The 21630-nt window shown below is 37.9% G+C and overlaps 1 protein-coding gene across 1 annotated transcript in view; it reads right to left on the reverse strand.

Moving 5' to 3' along the window:
* Window positions 1-317: 317 nt before the first annotated feature.
* mdfi (MyoD family inhibitor) overlaps window positions 318-21630 on the reverse strand; it is a 29871-nt gene continuing 8558 nt past the window's right edge. Inside the window, exons 3-5 of the mRNA XM_082156155.1 lie at window positions 16394-16534; window positions 1941-2207; window positions 318-1812 (exon numbers count right to left, since the gene is read on the reverse strand). Coding sequence (XP_082012281.1) covers window positions 1556-1812; window positions 1941-2207; window positions 16394-16534 — 665 coding nt within the window. The 3' untranslated portion in view covers window positions 318-1555. The remainder of the gene's footprint in view (window positions 1813-1940; window positions 2208-16393; window positions 16535-21630) is intronic.

Here is a 21630-nt window from a genome sequence, read left to right on the forward strand (position 1 = left end):
TGTCAATTTAATATTATACATCTTTTTTTCTTTTTTTTGCATTTTAATTAATAATAAAATAAGATTGAACAAAATGTAACTTATTAGGGCTACCTGATTGCAAACCATTGCCTTGGGATACGTTTACATGACAATGATCTACTTAAAAACTGAAAAGTGTTTCCTTTGCGTTCTTGAAAAGTTTTACATACTTTGAACTTGAAACCGTACAACTTTGAAACCCTCTTTTTAAAAACATTTTGGTGGTTGAACTCTGATGCAAGAGAATTGGATGCCTCTCTTTCAAATAACAAAAAAAACATACAAAAGATACAACATCAAATATGACAGGGATAGATTTATTTTATCCTGTTCTTTTATTCCATTGTTTTACACTCTTGTCCAGTTAAAAACCCTTTCTACCTCCAGTTTTATTGCAAGCAACAATAGAAACATGTTCTTAAAATGTAAACGATTCAAATCAATGCATTACATTGCTTTCTGTAAGATGATAATGTACTGTTTATGGTATGAATTATGCTGTGTTGATTCTCAAGACTACCTCTAGATCACCTTCTGCTTTAGATTTCTTTTTTTTTTTCTTTTTTGAAAGGATAAAATAATACTGCTATAATGCTAGGCATTTACTACATCGGAAAAAAATAGGTAGATACGTAAAACTAACATTTAAATTCACACAACTGATTTAAATGGAAAGTTTTGGAATAACAAGACAGACATTTCACATTGGGAAAAAAAATACGGAGCAATTCACAATGGTTTACAGTATAATATTCCAGTATGCAAGAAGATTGATTGATGAAGTGAAAATGCTAGAAAGAGAGAGGATAAAAACATCACAGGACCAAATGTAGAGACGGACAGGATTCTTTTCACGTTTATATATAATCTATGATACAACTGTAGAATGGCAGCATATATTAAATACACACATCTTTCTCCCGTTCGCATACATCTATGAGTTTCACACTCACATTTTATGGCTTTTGTAATCCTCAGAGGACTACACCAGTGTACTACAGTATGTGGTCGTACTGAGAGGTGATATTTAGGATTACCTTTAAAAAAATAGCGGTAGTGTATGTGATCTTTGGATACGTCTTCCTTGAGAACTCAACGTTGGAATGTTTTTAGGAGACTCCATTGTTTTCTAAAACAGATCTGAGTTGCAGTTCAAGCTCTTTTATGGTGTGCATTATTGTGGAATTCTTAAACCACTAGATTGTGCATTTATCAAAATCTTGGCACTAAGACGATTTCAAATAAGTAACAAACACTGACATTTACAAATGTTTTTTGGACCTTTATCAGTGGCCTCATAAGTCTTCTGGATGTATTTGTATTCAGCATCATGCCAATATAGACTCAACCAAACATTTGAAACAGAAATCAGTCCAGAAACAGTTCATAGCAAGACAGTTCAAAAGAAAGCTACTAGACTGTAACTCACAACTCCAACTAGGTTTGCGGCCACTCCAGATCATTGATGTCTTTCTTTGCTTGTTTCTTCTCAGGTCTCAAAACAGTGAAAGAGGCAGCGCCCCCTATGGGAGTCTCAGGAGGAAAAGCACAGGCCGCAGCATTCCATGCAGATCTCCAGACAGTCTGCAGACTCGCAGCACGCGTCGATGATGCCGCAGTCCATGTCACAGGGCAGGTCGCAGTCGCCACATTCCTCTGAAGCGCAGCAGCAGCAGCAGAAGCATGAGTCGTCTGATGCGCAGGAGCCGCAAGTGGCGCAGTCCAGCACGATGTTGCACAGTGTGAGGAACTCACAGAACAGACAGGCCAGGATGCAGTGGACACAGCAATCTGGACGCAGCAAAGAAAGTTAGTCACAACAAAAAAACTTGCTGGCTAGTGATGCTTATCTGTGTCAGTCAAACTTCCTGCAAGTGAAAGAAATGTGTACAAACAATCACGGCTTATGACTGCCTCACCATCCTGAGCCTCTGTGGGGATCTGGGAGCTGTTGGATTTGGAGCTACCTTTGCTCCTCTGACTGTTGATGGATGGGTTTGACTGCAGCTTCTTGGGGTTTTTATGGGCTGATGATGAAGATGAAGAGGACGAGGAGGTGGCTCGTGAATAAGTTCCGTTTCTGACCCCATTGCTGTGTGGCTTGCTGTCTCTCCTCAGCAGCGCTGCCGATTCGGTCGAGCTAGCTAGCGAGGGGTGTATGGGTGTAGACCGTGCCTGAGGTTGATCTGAGAGAGAGAGAGAAAAACAAAACGGTGAGCAGTTTTATATCAGCTTTTCTGCTGCTGTGTAATTATTCTCCTTCTGCTGCCTGAGGACGTGTAGAAGAAAAGCAGCAGCTGCATATTTGTGGCCAGTAAACTAAGTTAACATCTTGTTTCTTATAATGGAATTTAGCTTTTTCCTGATGTGGACCAACCAATTTGACACTACAGATTTTTTTTCTAATTAGCTCTTAATCCTAAATCTAACATACTACCCCTTAAGCCATGTCCTAAAACAGACATTACTCCAGTCTTCAGTGTCACGTGATCCTTCAGAAATCATTTGAATATGCTGATTTTGTGCTCATGAAACATTTATTATGATCAAGGTTGAAAGAAATTGTGCTGCTTAACATTTTTCAGGATTCTGATGAATAGAAAGTTAGAACAGCATTTATTTCTTTTGTGACATTATAAATGTCTTAAAGGGTAACTAAACCCCTGGTCAGAGCCTGACTCCACCCACTGGCAATATTTGAAAAATGCTGAAAAAGTAGGCAGAGCCCAGTGGAGAGGGGGCGTGCATCTGAGACGTATCTCTCTGTAGGCAAGGGCGTGGTTAACTGGTACTCTCTGACATCAGAGTGTACCACAACTTCCAATAGGAAAATTCAACTGCAGTAGCCACTGTTCAACCTGAAGAGGGCAGCACTCAGACGTTTTTACACCATATTTTGTCAAATTAAAACACTTTAAACACAAATGTCAAAAAAACGACTTGAATCAATGAACAGCACAAATAAAGCCCCATTCTTACAGATCATTAACTAAAAAAAGTTGGTTTAGGGTTTAGTTACCCTTTAACTGTCACTTTTGATCATTTTAATGCATCTGCTAAATAAAAATATTAATTTATTTAAAAAAATCTTACTTATTCATGTACACAATTGTTCAAAGTTTGGGGTAAGTAAGATATTTTTAAATTAATACTTTTATTTATCAGATGCATTAATCAAAAGTGACAGTTAAGAAATGTACAATGTCACAAAATAAATAAATGCTGTTCTAACTTTTGCTAATGTTTCTGAACTGTTCAATGTTTCTGAATTTGTTTGTTTTTTACAGTAACTTTAACAGTATTTATTTATTATTTAAAATATAAATATATTTTACATTTACATTTATGCATTTGGCAGACGCTTTTATCCAAAGCGACTTACATTGCATTATCCTATACATTTATACATAGGTATGTGTAATCCCCTGGGATCGAACCCACAACCTTGCGTTGTTAACGCAATGCTCTTACCACTGAGCTACAGGAAAGCTCAGGAAAGCTCAATATATATAAAATATTTCATATTTACCTGCATATAGTTTACTAAAACATAATTATTATACAATATTATATATTAGAATTTGAGTGAATAATTTTTAAAGAATTTTTTTTATATTAAGTTTGAACCGATCCATAGAAGTGAATGATACCAACTTTTTTGCTGCTGAAGTTTAAATCAGAGAATATTAAAACATCTGTCATACTTGTTAGATCACAAAACTAGTCTAATAAGTCTTTAGGAAACTTAATGAGCATATAAGCATATATTAAAATCACAATGTTGCTCAATTTTATATCACAAACAAAACCAGTGAATTCAATTCATCACCCAGCCCTAGTTTTGTCAACAGGTCACTCACAGAAGGAAACAAAGGGCAAGATCGACTGAGATTTACACCAAAGTGGGGTTTGTTTCTGGGAACCAGCCTTCAGCATTCAGTAGGGAGAAGAGTCCTGACGGGAAGAGCACATGTGTTTACAATATCCGCTTGGTGCTTGCTGGTCTGCAGTAAGCATAGACTGTTTATATGACCAGACACAATGATATGGCTCATATTTGAGATTCACTGTCTTAGTTACTCTATTATGTTCATCTGTCTCTTCTATAGTTTGTTTGCTCATAACGTTTCCTTTCATTTTTGGTTGTGTATATTTTCAGTCTGATGGCTTTCCCCCTCAACAGCTTCAAAGAACCAAGAAGAAAAAGTCCACAGCAAACAGACAAGCAAACAAACAAAGAAACAGGAATTAATAAACCGAGATCAAGAGACCAGAATGGATTTGCATATCATTTCTTCAGAGTACACAAAGGAACAAATAAACAACATGAGATCACCGCTATGCTTCGTTTCCCAAAGAGAGCAAATGACAAGACAACATACACAAATCAAGCAATGGAGCAGAAGTTGCAGGAAACATTTCAGTGTGCCTTGAAAATGAAAAATAAATAAAACACAGATGTCTAGGGATTCAAATAGAAGAGATTTTTAAAACAGGATAGCTTTAATATAACAAATGCAATACTCTGGTTCTAACAGTAAATAGTCTTTTTTTATCATCTGAAATGTGCAGTGACTTGTATTCCAAAGCACACATAATGTCAAGCATGTACACATTTGGAAAAGTGCACACATTTGGATTTGTGCTGAATAACAGAGGTAAGTGATCCCAAGTTTATTTGTGTAGCGCATTTCCCGCACGCTGGTAGTTTAAAATACCATGTTTATAGTGTAACAATTTGGTTTCATTTACCAGTATATTATATATTTTCTAAATGCAATAATTAAATGTGACTTATATACACAATGTGACTTGACTGGGTTTTTTTTTCCTCTAAATGCATGCATTTCGACGCGATGGGACAGTATAGTGATGTGCGACTTATTTTCCAGAAAATTCTGTCTAAGCTTTCTGACTTCAGCCACTCTCTCGAAATTGAATGTCTCGTCTGATTAGAAATAAATGCTTTGTTTCAGGCACAGGCACTGATTAAACAAATGCTCAATTAAGCTCTTGAATCTGGGCACTGTATAGTGGACAACTGTTTGAAAAGTGAACCGCAATCCACGCAGCCTGCCATCAAAAACAAAAAGAGTGCGTACAACGATACGCTGCGGTGCAGCCAGATCAGGGTAATGAAAACAAAAGGAGAGGCATATCAGCTAAGTTATGACTAACGTTATGATTAAATCATCAGTCTTTTTTTGTGCTGGGTGTGAGGATGAGGCCAATCGTTTGGCGTTCTGAAGTTCAGACACCGTCTCCCTGTGAGTTTACAGCCTACAAATGTTCTAGTGTTCCTCCACAAACTGCTCGTGGAGTTGACTTTGGCAAGCGGTCCACAGCACTTCGTATATTTTACTCTTGAGCACCGCAAAAGACTAATTATTCTGGAAGAAAGAAAAACTATGTGAAATGCAGACCTTCAGAGCCAAAGGAAATAAACCCCCAAAAGAGAGAAAGGCTAAATGGACCTTTTACGTGAAATGTTTTGTTATATTTTTTTCTGTGAATGATGATAGTATTTAATCCCATCCGTTTGCTGCAATAAACATTTTCTTGACTTTAACGCATGTTTCAGGTCAGATGAGAAATGAGAAAAAGAAGAGTGAGAGTTCAAATGAAGAGGTCTGGTGCCCATGTGGAGGCATGTGGACTCTGTATAGTCCAGGAAAAACATACACAAACACACCTCGTTCTATTCACAGAGTCTGACGCTCGAAGGTCTAGAAGACAGAACTGGCAATCAGCTACATTAGATAATGGCTGAGCGGACACATGCCCACAGTGTGCTGGTGTTGGAGCCTGGCCGAGCAAATACGCTCTGATTGGATATTTCGCCATTTCAAACTTTACTCCAGATGTTCAGTTTGTTATTAAGGGGAAAAAAAGATAACTTTATATGAAGTGCATTAAAAGTGAGAGTCTATGAAAAGACTAAAAGCCAGTTCCTTCTTTCCATCGGGTAAACATCATCACCCTTGTGTCCATATGTTCGGTGTTAGATTGGCGGGGTGTTTATAATGAACTTCCACCCCCATTGTTTGTCAGGCATTAATGTGTATGATCTTGAGTTTGCCAGCTCTTGTTGGAGGATCAGCCCTTCAGAAACAGCTATAGTTCGCCCTGGATTTACAGCTGACATTTTGAAGCTGTGATGTGTGATTCTTTATGAGTGAATTTCAATGATTTATATACTTCTATTCAGAAAGGGTGCATTAAATTGATCAAAAGTGACAGTAAAGAAATGTATAATCACCCAAAAGATTTCTATTTCAAATAAATGCTGTTGACAAAGGAATTTGAACTCAGAAAAGATATTTCTGTTTATCAAAAAAATCTGCATATTAGAATGATTTCTGAATAATCATGTGACACTGATGCTGAAAATTCAGCTTTGCCATTACAGGAATAAATTACATTTTAAAATACTGTAGATTCAAATACAAAGTTATTTTAAATTGTTTTACTGTATTTTAAAGAAATGCAGCCTTGTTCAACATAAGAGACTTCTTTCAGAAATATTAAAAACTCTTACCGAACCCAAACTTTTGAACGGTAGTGTACATATGAATTTATGTCCACTAAATACATAATGTGTTTACTATGAACCACAAGGCCATGTCTTTAAACACAGAATCCAAGCAGTGCATGTGCATCTCTTTACAAGAAATGCTAGCAAATGAAAGAGATTATGGTACACAATTTTTTTACTTTGTGTCCAATTATCAAAATATTATTAACCAAATACTACTTTGGTTTAAAAAAAAATAGCACAGTTCAAAATACATTTGCACTTTATTTTCGAAATCAGGGTACAACGGCCTTGAAGTTCCACTTAGTAGTATTCAATAAATAGCCGGATATTGTTGTAAGACTGTCTACAAATTAAAATAAATTGCACTAAAACTAAAAAAATGATTTTATTATCACAAAGCATAAAGACAGTGTTAAGTGTCGGAATGTGAAGCACTTGATGAGAGCTACTGTATGAAATGAAAGTATGACTCTTTTGTAAGGGTAATACGGTATCTCTCAAAAAAATGGCTCAATGAGAAGATGAACAATATAACTCGTTAGAAAATAACACAATGGCTTTTCAAATCCAGCAAATGAAAAAGTAAACATTTTCGAGAAAGATTAAAACTTAAGTCTTGACATAGCCTGATCTTAAAGAAGTGGCTTCACAGAAACACATTGTTTTCACTTGTGACTCATCCAAACTTACATTTAAAGGGTCTATTTCAAGGTTGAATAGAAGCATTAGTGGCTCTCAGAACAGCACTGTATTGTACACTGCTTGAGTTACACCCACAGCATTTCAAACTTTTTTGACCCAAATAAAAGTACACACGCGGTTAAAGGGTGTAAACATATTCAAATACCACAGGGCTTTTTTGGGGGGGGGTGGTCAGGAATTGAATCCATAATAACATGGGGCATATTTGTGTTTTCCTGTGCTGCAGTTTTTGAATCAGGGATGTTACTTTCTTTGTGTGCATTTGTGTTTAGAGCAGTAAACAGGCAGCGTCAGCCGGTCTCCTGGGCATCTGCCAGAAAGACAGAAATTTCTACAGAAGCCAGAAGTTTCTCTGCTGAGAATCAGTGGGCAAAACTATGACATGTTTTGTGGTCTAGCATCCAAAATAAAGTGCATAAACATGCATACACACATGTGACATGCTCACAAACATTTCAAAGCTGACATATACTGTATGCTGCTTTTACACACAAACTTAGTCAGTATGATTAAGAATTAAGTCGTTGCTAGAGTAAACCGATACACACAAAAAAAGACAAATGTTTTTATCATTTATCATGCATACAAAACTCACATAACACCAGAAAAAAGGGAGATATGGGCAGAGTGAGTGTCAAGAAGTAAATGTGAGTGTGAAGCTGATGACAAATGTAAATCAAAGGGGAAACAATTCTTTAGAAGAAGCAGCTTACTGAATGTCTTCTGCTGCTAAATACATTTTTTTTGTTTTTGTGTATTACACTGCAGTCTGACATCATCTGTTGGTGTGAACACAGACAAGGGGTGAATCATATATATATATTAGGGATGTCAACGATTAATCGACGATCGATTAATTGTCGATAATACATTTAATCGATACAACTTATCGATCATCGATTAAGCAGGTCTTCTTGTGCGTGCGTGCTGCTCAACCGCGAAACATGTAAAGCGAGCGCGCCGGAGTTATGTTTGGGACCATTTTACACCTTCATCATGACTATAAGTTTGCGTGTGCATTCGCAGCCTTTTGTTTTGTGCAAATGTAAGTTGTAATACTGTTTATTTTGGTGTATGCCTATCTATATCTGATTTATCTCATATTGGATGCATTTGGTTAAGAATGAACTCTGTAGTAAAGCGTCAGCTTCAGCGCGCGCAGCTCAAACGGCAGTGCACGACTAATAATGACTATTGGGACTGTAATATTACATAATATTATAAAGAGAACAATATTGTAATAAAACATTGAGAATTATTTGGGTTTAGTTGCCGTGTCGCGTTGCTCCACAACATGAGTAGTTCTGAATGAATGGCACGTAACTTAGTTCAAGTTCACTTGTGCATGAATTTGCGTCATTGTGTGCAGATATAATTTGTAATATTATGTTTATTTTGAATATATGTGATTAATCTCATATAGGACGCGTTTCTTTTAGATAAATAACGTGCTAGCAAAGTGCTCCAGTTTAACGGTAGCAGATTCATTCAGCGCGTGCAGTTGTTCCAGGAAGAGCGCGTCCACAACAGTCACACATTCTAAGCGCATATGAGGCGGCGTTGGTGACGCGTTGTATTAGTAGTTATATTTGATTATTAAATAATTAATTTAATTATCAATCACATCGAAACATTTTACAATCCTACTAGCCCTTTATTTATATTTAAAACCATTCTCATTGATTTGGTGAGGAACATAGCTTTTTGAGCAGCATTTGCAGACCCTGTCATGCTGTTGGCCAAAGCCACTGCAGTAGACGCATATCGTAGTATTAAGGCTAACGATTAATCGATTAATTGATCGTTAATTTAAATGACGATCGATCATGGGAATTTGTGAAAATTTACATCCCTAATATATATATATATATATATATATATATATATATATATATTTATATAAAATATACTTTTAATATTTCTTAAAATATCAATTTATGATATTCAAATACTTGTTATTTAAAATATAACACTTAAAATGCATTTTCTATTAATCTACTGCACAAAGGAAATGTAAGTGTTATTATACAGAACATGGACCAACAGCTCTCAGCATCACCTATTCTGTCCTCGTCTAAAATGCACAAGTTAGTCCTGAGATGTCACGTTTTTTTAGGGGTCTAGATTAGAATCACTCAGGACCCATTTCATCTGAACACAAGCCTCTCAGGGCCCCTAAGAGACCCCCAGACATCAGCTGCATCATCTCATTTTAATTTCCCTGTCCAGGGCCCCAGGCTTCCCGTAACACCTCATTTAAAGTCCCTCACTGCCCCAAACAGCTGTGAGTAACACCAACTTCTGTTTTAAACCCACAGAGCCACAGAAGCCAGTGAGTCAGCAATTTCTCATTAATACAAAATGAAAACACAAACACATGAAATCTCCAAGAGCAACAAACTATTAAACACACATACATGATTATCTTTTCTTAGAAATGTTCAGCTGAAGACACAAAAAAATGTGTAGGACAGATGGTGCAAATGAAAGCACCATATCTTCACACCAGTTAGATGGAAATCCCCTACTTTCTAAACAAGGATGTCTAAGCTGAAAATGTGGCAAGGGATAAATGATACGGCTCTTTGAGAAGCAGAGCCAGATTTTACAGGGTGGCATAAAAAATAAAAAACAGCACACAGTAGGTTCACAAGAGAGACCGAGTAGTCTTTAATCCCGTTCTGCCTGAGCTCATTTCAATGACAATCTCCAGCGATGAAGACTCTAATCAGAGAATTTTAAAGCTGTAATTTAAGCCAGCATTTCCCCCTCTTGCTTTAAGACGTTTATTTCCCCTGATGCCGGCGCCTCTGAACTCTGATAATAGATGATGCGATGAGTGAGACAGGAACTGAGCTTTAAGTCCTACTGAAGCTGAAAAATGCACTGAAAAGGCCAGAATGGGGCTGAGAGATGTGGGATATGCAATAAGACTATTCTCTGACCAAATTCAATTCTTATCAAGCCATATCTTCATCTCAGAAGCTGTTTTCCCTGTCTTTACAGTATATGGCCATTTGCCTTTAACTATGTTTTATTTTTTTCATCTTATTGGTGAAATCATCCTAAGTATTGAAGGGCATTTTGTCTTTTATCATGATAGGACAGTATGTAGAAAGGAAGAGAGAGAGAGAGAGAGAGAGAGAGAGAGAGAGAGAGAGAGAGAGAGAGAGAGAGAGAGAGATAGAGATAGAGATAGAGATAGAGATAGATAGATAGATAGATAGATAGACAGACAGACAGACAGACAGACAGACAGACAGACAGACAGGGATCAGGAAAAATCCACGATCCGGGACTCGAACTCGGGTCACCCGAAGCACAACGGCGCTATATGTCAATGTCAGATTTTCTGCAAGGCCTTCAATACATTAACCACACATTTAATTAAGTATATTTTAATGCAAATGTTGGAAAGTAAACTAGATACTATAACTAGATAATGTTGGAAATATTCTAGATAAGTATTAACCTTTTTATGACAAAAAACAGCGAGCTGTGTGAGTGAGCATTTAAAATGCAATCAACAACTGGTTTTGTAAAAGCAATTTACAGTTACATGACATCAAGACCGACTCTGCTAGAGGACCTGAACCTGAACCCATGTTCTCACTCTCTTTTTCACTTCTCACTCACACTAGACACAGGTCCAAAGTAGGAAAGTGAATTTAACAGCCCTTTCTGCACTCTCACAGCCTGTCAAAGGCATTCAGTCTAGACACGCTTGCAACATCCATGACATCATTGCCTTAAGCTGGAGCATTTGGACCTGGCTGAATCTTCACACTTCTGTTTTCAACAAAAGTCACTGATTTCTGCTTGTCAGCAAAAAAAATTACTTGCTACATCACTGTCGAGAAGCAGAAATTTTAGATATATATATAAAATAAAATAAAAGCAACCGTCAGCCTCAAAGCACACATGGATCTATAAAGGATTGCACAATCCTTTTTAAACCTGATGATGCAAGTGTTTAACATTTTACGAGTCCCAAATAGGCACATCTCACGGGTCCATCTGCATATAAAACCAGACGCGTCAAGGGAGACACGTTTGCAGGGAAAAAGTTGGGATGGAGCTGTACATTTTGTCCATTCTGTTATGCAATCGTAATGCTGCCATTTTTATGGGCATTTAAAAAAATGTGCAGAGGACGAACAGCCAAGAAATGCAGGATGCATAATCTCCTTTTTATGTTTTCTTCTTACTGACGCGGAACACCGGGTCTTCACGGGGTCTTAAACACTCTGGCCAAGCATTTACATGAATCAGCCTGTAGAGTCTCCATTGCACTCTGGCCAGCTCATTACTGTGAACTTTTAGACAGGTAATGTTGTTCCGTCACACTAAATCTCACACTAAAGGTGTGACAGATTTGTGAAAGTGGGCTAACATGAGCTACACTTTCAGTATCATTGCCATATGAGAAGTCAACATCCAAACATAGTCGATGTAAACGCATGGCTTCAAGACCATTCAATTTACCGTAACAATTAATTGTTGCTAGACTGTGAATAGGCAATGAGATCATGTTACAAGCCTTTCCGCTCTTAAAGTCTCCCATTCCAGTCACTGCAACCCATTTTGTTTTTAATCTGTGCCTTGGTTTCCTGCAAGATAACGTCTAGCTGGTTGCATGCTCAGATGTGCTGTAAGGGTCTTTAGGAGGAGGTGAAGGTGAGAGAGGAAATAGCAGCAGAGCCAGTGTGCAGCCGCCCCAGCACAATTATTCCTGTAAATAAGCAGCAGTAGGTGTCTGGAATGTGTCAGCCCACGGGCTCGGACTGGACAACCAGAGCACGACCTCACCTACCGCGCACACACAGTGAGGGCCTGTCCTTAGCATACTTTCTCTAAGTAAGTTTCTCATAACCTGTGACTGTGTGCAAACACACTGATGGCTGTGACAGTCTTGTAGGGGTGCTGCACGGATCTATTTATTCTATCATGGAATAACACTTATGGGAAGTCACTGTCAGTTTTTTTTCCAGCTATAACTGGTAAAAGTACCAGTATGATGAGGCTAAGTTAGGGCTTTCGTGACGTCTTCTAAAGAAGCTTGTATTAAGCCATCCATGGAAAAAGACTACATTTTCATACTGCGTCCTAAATCACACCTTTTAGTTTAAATGCAAATGTGAAATATTGGTTTTGGAACAGTAAGATTTTTTTCAAAGAAATATATTTTATTTGCCATGGATGCATTCAATTGATCAAAAGTGACAGAAAAGACAATGTTACAAAATATAAATATTTCAAATAAATGCCATTCTTCCGATCAAATAAAATGAGTCTTGAAAAAATTAAATCACAGTTTCCACAAAAGTATTAATCAGTACCAAATCAACATATTAGAATGATTTGATTTCTAAAGGATCATGTAACAGAGTAATCCAAAATATTTTAAATGGAAATAAATATATTAAAATGGAGAACAGTTTTTAATTTTTTTTATTGTAATAATATTTAACATTCTTCACAATATTTTCCCCCCAAGCTTGGCTTGGTTGAATTCTAATGTAGAATGCGGTCTGTTATTTCTTGATAACAGACCGCTGCTAAGTATAACCAGGTATAACACTGTTATATATGAAACACTGTTGCCATGAAAAACAGAGTGTTGCTATGGACGCAGGATTCTAACCGTAGAGACGGTTAGAATCCTGGGTCAAGACTATTTTCTTTAGAGGAAGCAATACAATCGTTTTTTAAATCAATAAACTCCTTTTTAAATCAATATTTTGTGTCATATTATTGATTTATTTGGTAGGTAGCCATGTAATAAGCAGGATAATGTAGAGCGAGGCGGTTGTTATAGCGAATACAACCCCTTCACGCTGATTCAGTCCTGATCAGCTTGTCGGGGTTGTATTCGCTATAACAACTGCCTCGCTCTACATTATCCTTTACGTATGACTGTTTTACTGTATTTTTGATCAAATAAATGCATCCTTGGTGAGCCCTAGAGACCTTAAAAAAAATCTTACCAAGCCAAAACTTTTGAACGGTATCCATGTAAGCAAAAAAATTAAATTTAACACCTCTTTTCATTCTTTTTCTTTTTTTGTACATAGTTTTTTGGCTTTTTATTGTGACAGGACAGTAGAGAGTTGACAGGAAGCGAGGTGGGTGAGAGACGGGAGACGGGATCGGGAAAGGTCCACGAGCAGGGGCGCGAACTTGGGCCGCCCGAGCGCAACGGCGCTACATGTCGGTCCGCTGACCACGAGGCCATCGTTCCGACCTCCTTCTTCTTTACTTTAACATAACACAATATAACAATGACCACAGATCAACAAGTACATTCCAACATTAATTTTAGACACGTTATCATAAAAATGTACTAAAAATAAATTATTCATGAAATTCATGTTGACCTGCCAAGGATTTGTAAAAAGTAAGGGGTCCATGTCTGATAAAATATATCCATTTCACTTCTGACCAGTAGGTAATATATTGCAGTGAAAGAAAACCAAATATTACTTTATGCCACTCTGACACTGTCGGCAGTTTATCAGAGATCCATTTAAGAAAAATGCTTTTTCAACACCTCTTAAGAATTAATTCTTCCTCATTTTGACTTGTTCAAATGGACATGTTCTGCAGTGCATTTTTGCACCATCCATGTTTGATCAGTCTTACATCAGGACTGAGCATATATCTACCATGTTATAGCTAAATCTCCGCTGGTCACACATTTATATATATACCAGTATATACCATTGCATGGTATATACTGGTATATACCACTCAGTCCTATAATACTTCAAATAAATTGACATCAAACAAATCCAAAAGCCCATGTTTAATGTGAAAAGTAGGCTGAAAGACCATGTAACACAATCACCAATATATGCTTTGGACGGCAGTATGAAAGCTGGCGTTGACTGCCAAAAGCACAGTGCTATAATTCACCTGGCACTGTTGCCAAGGCAACATCACAACAATAGCAGCTACCTCCAAAAATATCAAATCTCAGTTGTTAAATAAAGCAAGTATGGGCCATTTCACGCACCTCTTAACCAACTTCAGCTGACACGAGGAGAGCCTCTGCCATTGTCCTGCCAAAGTGAATCTCTGTCCGGGTTCTTACAGCAATATTTGTTAAACCCTGCATTTTTTGTACTGTACTGTTTTAGAAATGTATTTAATACACTGCGCTGTAGATAAACACAAACACAGCTGAGTGAGTGAATAGTCAGTGTGCTCATTATGTGTATGTAGTTATTTCAGGTTATGGGTGGATACGCTGTCCCAGAGGGAACTGGTGAGTCAATGACAGGACATATCCACAATCTATCCCTTAGTCAGAGGACTTAGTCACAGCCTATTGACTAGTACACACCCAGTCTACATCTACACACACTCAGAGACACAACTACGGACTCAGCACTGGTACAGATTTTATGATCAGTCAGGTACAGCCCTAAGGTTTGTGTACTGACTGCCGAGACTCTCATATAGGTAATTTTCCTCTTATTTTCTTGAGAAAAACGTAATGTTTTTGATCTTTTTTCTTAAAGGGGTCATATAATGCCATTTTTGTACAAGCTAATATGATTCTTTAGGGTCTAAATTAAAAGTTTGTAATATACTTTAATTAAAAATTCTCATTAGTATTGTAAGAAAACACTAATTTTACCTGGTCAAAAACAGCTCTGTTTTCAGCACGCCGTTTCAGTGCATGTGTCTTTAAATGATAATGAGCTTTGCTCACCCCGCCCCTCTGTTCTGTGGGTACACCGTATTAGACATTCTCTGACCGTATCTAACACAATAACCACGTGTTATTCGTTATAAACGTGGGATTATGAATTATATTGAGAACGTCGTACATAGAAAACATGCCGTAATGTACCCTGAGTGTAAACCTTAGACGCATTCATCGTGAAGCCTGCAGCAAGGTTTGCAAATTTTCGCAAAGATTAATATAAATACTAATATAAAGGTTAATAAAACATTACACTCACATCTTCTGGAGGTTCAGCAGGAACACGTTGGTACCGATCCGTTTTTTCTCGTTTGTGAAGCTGTCTGGTGCGCAAACATGAAAGCACAGACGATCGTGGGGAATCCCCGTGAGGGAATCCCCGCGTCAATCCTTTGGGCATATTGCTTCAAAAACAAAACTCAGCCACTGCTTCTTCAACGGCTCGGATTTAGGAACATCCAAATGACTGCTGTGTTCCTTATTACATCTAAGAACAGAACACCACAATTGCTTAGACGCCATTCTACTCCAGCATATCAACAATGGCGGACTACTATGACGACGGCTGTCACAGCTTGCTCAGGGCGGGTCTTGTGTTGAAACACGGCTGTCAATCACAATAGCGGGAGGGGCGTACGATCTTATGACGTCACAATATCGAACGGCTTGATTTCAGAGATGGTCAAACATATAAGGAGATTAAAACAAAACCACTGGATGGATTTTTATCATGATAGGATGGTTGTGTACAGGCACTGCCAACAGACATTTCAGTGCAATCAACTTGTAAAAGTGCATGTACCATTATATGACCCCTTTAAGACAAAACTAAAGAAGAATTCAAATTCTTGAAAGGAATCTTTTTAAAAATCATTGTCAGGATAAACTTGACTTAAATCTCCAAAGTTAAGAATAAGCAAAGAAAGTGTTCATGCTTATTATGATTCTTACGATAATCTGCAGGCAGCACAAAAAAAGCGGCCTTTGAGGTGATTTTTATTGAGTTGATCAGCGAGTCTTCATCAAGAACCGCTCTACAATCAGATAACATCAAAACCTGTCATTTTCTTCTTAACAAAAAAAAAACAACTGTTCAGAAATTATTTCAGAAATTCTTAAGAACTTTTCAATAATTGTTACGAACTTCTTTGAGTTTTTTTACTTCTTTCTTAAGAAGATTTTCTTGAATCTGGCCCCTGATCCAATTCCCCACATAATTTCCTGTCCTATTAAAACTGTAATACAAACACATTTCACTGACAACCCCAAGTTCACCAAATTATTTTATAAGAGACCTTACCATCTCAGTCCCTCTAGCCAGTCTCATCATTTCATCTGTTTCCATAACGTAACAGATATACCAAGCACAAAAAAACTGTTAAGGGCTGCTGGATAATGTAGTCCAATTGTTTCATGCTTACATATTATGCTTTTGCCAGGAGTGCTGGTGAGGTCTGGTTGGGACAGGCTGTTGTTGTTGTTGCCATTCTCCACATCTCCTGTCTTTTCCATGGGTGGAGTATTTGAATTCTGTGCTGTCTGCTCACCGGTTTCATTCCCCTCTGAGGCCAAAAAACACAAACACGGAGGAGAGAGAATGAAAATAAAAGTTACACAGATTACACAAAGCATTGCTTTCAGATTCATTTCTAAAGTGTCTTGATGCAATAACAGTGCAATATGGATGCTCAGTTTGTGTTTATATTTGCATCAGCTATTTTGCTAGATCATCAGTTGGTGTGCTGTGCTCACGTATCTGTGAAAGCGCATTCATGTGGTCAGCAGCATGTGTTTGTGTGTGTGTGTGTTTTATAAGTTAGCGCTGGAGCCAAGTGGTCTTATTATGTGGCCTGGTAATTATACAGGACTGTCTGAGAAGGCTAGAGCAGCATGACATCAAAGAGGGTCAGGACTGGGTCTTAGCGAGGAGAAGCGCTGTGTTTAGCTGTGTTGAGTACAACTGAGCTCTGCTCCTTCCTGGCCTCTGTCCCATACCTACCCAAATGGAAGCCAGCTGGGCTTTACTGGCTGTCTGATAAACACACAGCATCTCTTGTGGAACATCAGTGCATTGCTCTCTGTTTATTTCCTTTAGTGACTCTATGCCTTTTATCTTGGCAGACTCCAGTTTCTACCTTTTTTGTGTGATTGTGTTGAGGGATTTTTATAATCCCTTATCTCGTAATTTTGTGGACAAGAGGATTGCTTTTTAGAGAAATGACCTTAGCAGGGATGAGTCTAGATGGCATATTAGTTGATTAGTCATTCAATGAATGACTATTAGGCAGTTTGCATGGTAAAACCCTCTCAGAAAAGTTACATCTTTTTTATCTCCATAGCAGGTACAGCATTCAAATGGACGTCTTTGGACAATGCATTGTAAACGCACCTTGATAAACATCTGTCCAGAATCAGGTGAATCCAAATCCAACCAAATAAGACCAATTAGTTGTTCAGGCAATAGACTATTAGACCACAGACTAGCCGATTTTCAATATAATATGTCGTTTTTGAAAATAAAATAAAAGTTCCCTAGACCTTAGTGAGAAAGAGAGCCAGAATGAGAAAGAAATACAAGGGAGTTTGAGTGACAGGAATATTGACCTATCAGCATCAGACAGATCTAGCTGCTGACAGCATTGTAACCAGATGGCCTTATTTATTTTCTCTACTAAACTCTTTCACCTCTGAGCAGGCAAACTAAGACGACTCATGAGAGGCTTACCCCCCACCCCCCCCCATTTCCTTAACCAAAACTCCAACAACAGACAGATTGTCAGGGTCTGAGCTCATAGCTCACAGAAACGTCAACATTCTCTCCTCCTCAACGACAAATAAAAGTGTTTGCAACACTTCATGCTAGAGGTAGAAATATCCCCTGATACTTTGCCTACTGAGGTCTGAAAGCATCCTGTGGTGCTGTGCAGACCCAAAGGCCTTATATCCTGTATGTGTTGTGTAGTAATAATGGAGCTGGAATTGGTAAGTTCACATCTGGAAGCAGCTGCTGACGGAGCAGAAAAAGTCACAATAACAGCAGCAAAAGTCGCAAAAATTAACCTCTAACCACAGCAGAGAATGTGTGAGCCTAAAAAGAACTTTAAGAAAAACACATCTTTAATACATATCTAACGACTGACTTATCTCATGCTCACTTTAAAATTTAAGTCATTATATCAGTGGCGAGCGGTGACTTTTTTAACCGGATATGCTGGGGGCGCTTTATGTCAAAAATGCACCTGGTGCAGATACGTTGGATGGATTTCACGTTCGCTGCTTAGTTGCTTAGGCTACTCATGACACATAGCAACTAAGTTTTATATATAATATATTAATATATTTGACCTTTGATTAAAAGTAGCCTACATTTACCTGTTGATGCCTTCACAAGCACCCGTAAAAGCAGTTGAGTTGTGTTTGATTTGAGTCAGGCGCGACGTGCGAAAGGGACAAAATACGCTGTATTTTTGTAATCACGCTATAGGTGGCACTAATGTCACGGAAATTACATGCTTCAGGGTAGGAAAAATGCCTTTTATTTCTAAATTATGAAAATTGTTGAGGTAAAAAATCATACTAACATTATAAGGGCACCCCAGGAAACATTCTAAAATAATAAAATAATCCAGTTCATGACCCCCTTAAACGGTGCGTCGCATCAGCTTTTTTTTTACGCATTTACGCATCTAAATCAGAGACGTCAAATAAGAAACATCATGTCAGGTGTCAATTTAATTATATGCCAGAAGTGTTTTTTTATTGAGTTAAAAATAAGCATAAAATAATCAATATTAGAAGCCTATTATAAGTTAAATATAATTAGAATAAATGTAAGTAGCTATAATAAAAATATATATAAGTAGTCTATTCTTTAAAAATATGTTGAAATAATGCAAACTGATTACTTTAGCAAACACATAGAGTCATAGACTACAATTAACAGCCTCAGATAGTTACAGTAGGTCGACTTACAGTACTATCTTTAACAGTTTATACGTTTTCGTTAACAATACATTTCCTTATGGATAAAACGAACTACTATGAAAATAGTTTCAGTTATCACCTTTTTCCACTTGATTTAGTCTATTTAGTTTTGTATCAAATACAATGTGACTTTCGGATCTGGCAGCAGCAGCACATTTTTGCTCTCGGACGAGTGATCCACGGACAGCTTTCCCTGCGCATTATATATGTTATAATACACATTCAGTTTAATAGAGGAAAGCATTACAGAGACATAGAAAGAGAAAAATGAGAGAGTGAAACCTGCAGGGTTCAGAGAGTTTATAAGCTGTTGTGGGTGAGTGTGAGAGCAGAGCTGGGGCTGTGGACAGACAGGGATCACGTTTATGAACCATTTTAGCTTTAAAACACAGACCACTGAAGCCTGCCTCGGTAATGCTGCTGAACAGAAGTCTGCCTTTATACCTCTGTGGCACTAAAGCGTGCGTCAGCTACTTTTGTTCTCCCATTGCTGTGGATCACTGAGCATTAGCAACTGGAACCCAGCCGTTATCAAAGGCAGAGCTTTAATTCCTCATCATAATCAAGACGTACAGCAGGCAGGGGAGATTTACAGTGCAGGCATCATAGTTTCAGCTAAACCTTCCACATTATGTGGCTGAAGCAATGAGGAATTTCAAGAACCTGCTCTTAATGATCTCAGCAATTACGCCACGTTTGCAAAAGCCTTTCTGAATCAGATCTCTGGGTTAACAATCTAGTGCTTTAGACATGCGAGTTGTATTGAGCTGGCCAAGTACATACAAAAAAAGAATTGCAAAATGTAATGAGTTATGGTGTGTATATAGGACATTACTTGTACACACAGTGTGTATGGACCCTAGAGGCAGAAAATGTGTGGAAATTTTACTTGACTTGTAAACAGGGCTCATGCATTTCCCAGTAAACAACACAAGAACATAGGAATAAAAATATAGTATGTGAGTAATGGTCATAAAGACTTTATGGCATTAAAGGCATTGCGCTACATGTAATGTTTACTGTTGTGGGGGGGGCACCTACATTTTATAGCACTTTTCCCACGACAACAGGAATGAGGTGTCTTGTGGTAAAGACTGCTTGGAAAATGTACATCAGCATCCTATTGGTACAATCTCAGTTAAGTTTCACAGCGATATTCTGTACTACACTGTCACATGTGATTATTTCTTAAATGGATAGTTCATTGAAAAATACAAAATTCCATAATTCATGTCAAACCAGTCTTTTTTTTCTGTGGAATACAAATGATGTTGTTTTGAATAATGTTTAAACTGTTTTGTCTATATAGCCTATAGTAAAGGCATTGGGGTAAAAAATACTGAAAACCACTGACTTTCATTATATTGTTTCTTTGCTGTTCCCCCCCAAATATCTTCACACAGAAGGAAGTTATACAGGTTTGGAACAACATTTAAGGTGTGTATATAAGTATATGATGATTAATGTACTATCCCGTTAAATGTGTTGTTTTTGCATCAATAGCGTCACTAAACAGAATTGCAAAATAATGACGATTTCAAACAGTAACATCCCAAACTCACAGTTTACTCTGAATATTAAACTGGGACAGAAAGTTTTTACAATCCAAAAAAAAGGACATTCTTCACCTTTAAAGAGTTGAGCAGAATGACCAATGTTCTGCGGGTGTGTATAACACCCTCCGGTTAATAGGCCAAGACACTCATACACGGCTGATTCTGAGTCACTCTCTCTGCCTCGAAGCTCTTCATCTCCCTCTGTGTCTCTCTTTTTCTCAATCTCTTTCTCTCCTTTCTGTAGTGTTGCCTTATTTACTCCTGAGATCTGGGAACGCACACTGAGACTTTCTATAATCTTCGAGCAGTCAGGTATGAGGCCTGGTATTAGAGACTGAGCAGCCATGTGGCTTTACAGGGACACTTTGAAATACTCTCAACCCTCAAACCCCAGCCTTTCTTTATTTTGTGGCAGAGTTGCTCTGTCCTCAGCAACCCCTACTAATGCGCTTTCAGAAGAAAGAGACAAAAGAGAAAGAGAGAGAGAGACTGACAAGAGACTTAGAGATATTTCACACCCCCATGCGTCTCAGTGGAATAGCTGAACTGAAGGCTAGGCAAGAGACATGCTTGAATTAGAACTTTCTCCAACTCTGAGATCCAGAACTTCTCCTTTGACTCGACGAGACCTCCCCTAACAGTGATGACTGTAAATTCAGTTTTTAATAGAATACAAGAGATTACACCATTTGAAAAGTACTTTCTCTTGTGCTCCAGTGAAAACAACATCCCTTTCAATCTAGAAATAATTTGCAGAGTCGAAGTGTAAAACTCGCAACTTCACTATTCAGTGTATGCCTGGAGAAAAATATATTGGCGTAACGTGACAAAGAAAACTGTTAAATATCAGGCAATCTCAGAGGCGGGCCTGGAGGAGCAGCGCACCGGCCACTTGTGTTGGGAGTTAATTACTTGTCATTATCCTGACTAATTAAAACCATCACTCTTTAAAATCCACCGAGGGTGATATTATGCTAGCACAGGGCAAGGATGGGAAAAACAAGGGGGAGAGGTAAAAAAAAAAAAAGAACAGCTGAAATGAAAGGCATAAAAATGAGGTCGATTTTATGCAGCTGTAGGCTAATATTATCATCGGCTTCAGGTTTGGCAGACAGGGT

This window comes from Leuciscus leuciscus, assembly GCF_965113295.1.
Source record: "Leuciscus leuciscus genome assembly, chromosome: 23".
In the NCBI taxonomy this organism is placed as follows: domain Eukaryota; kingdom Metazoa; phylum Chordata; class Actinopteri; order Cypriniformes; family Leuciscidae; genus Leuciscus; species Leuciscus leuciscus.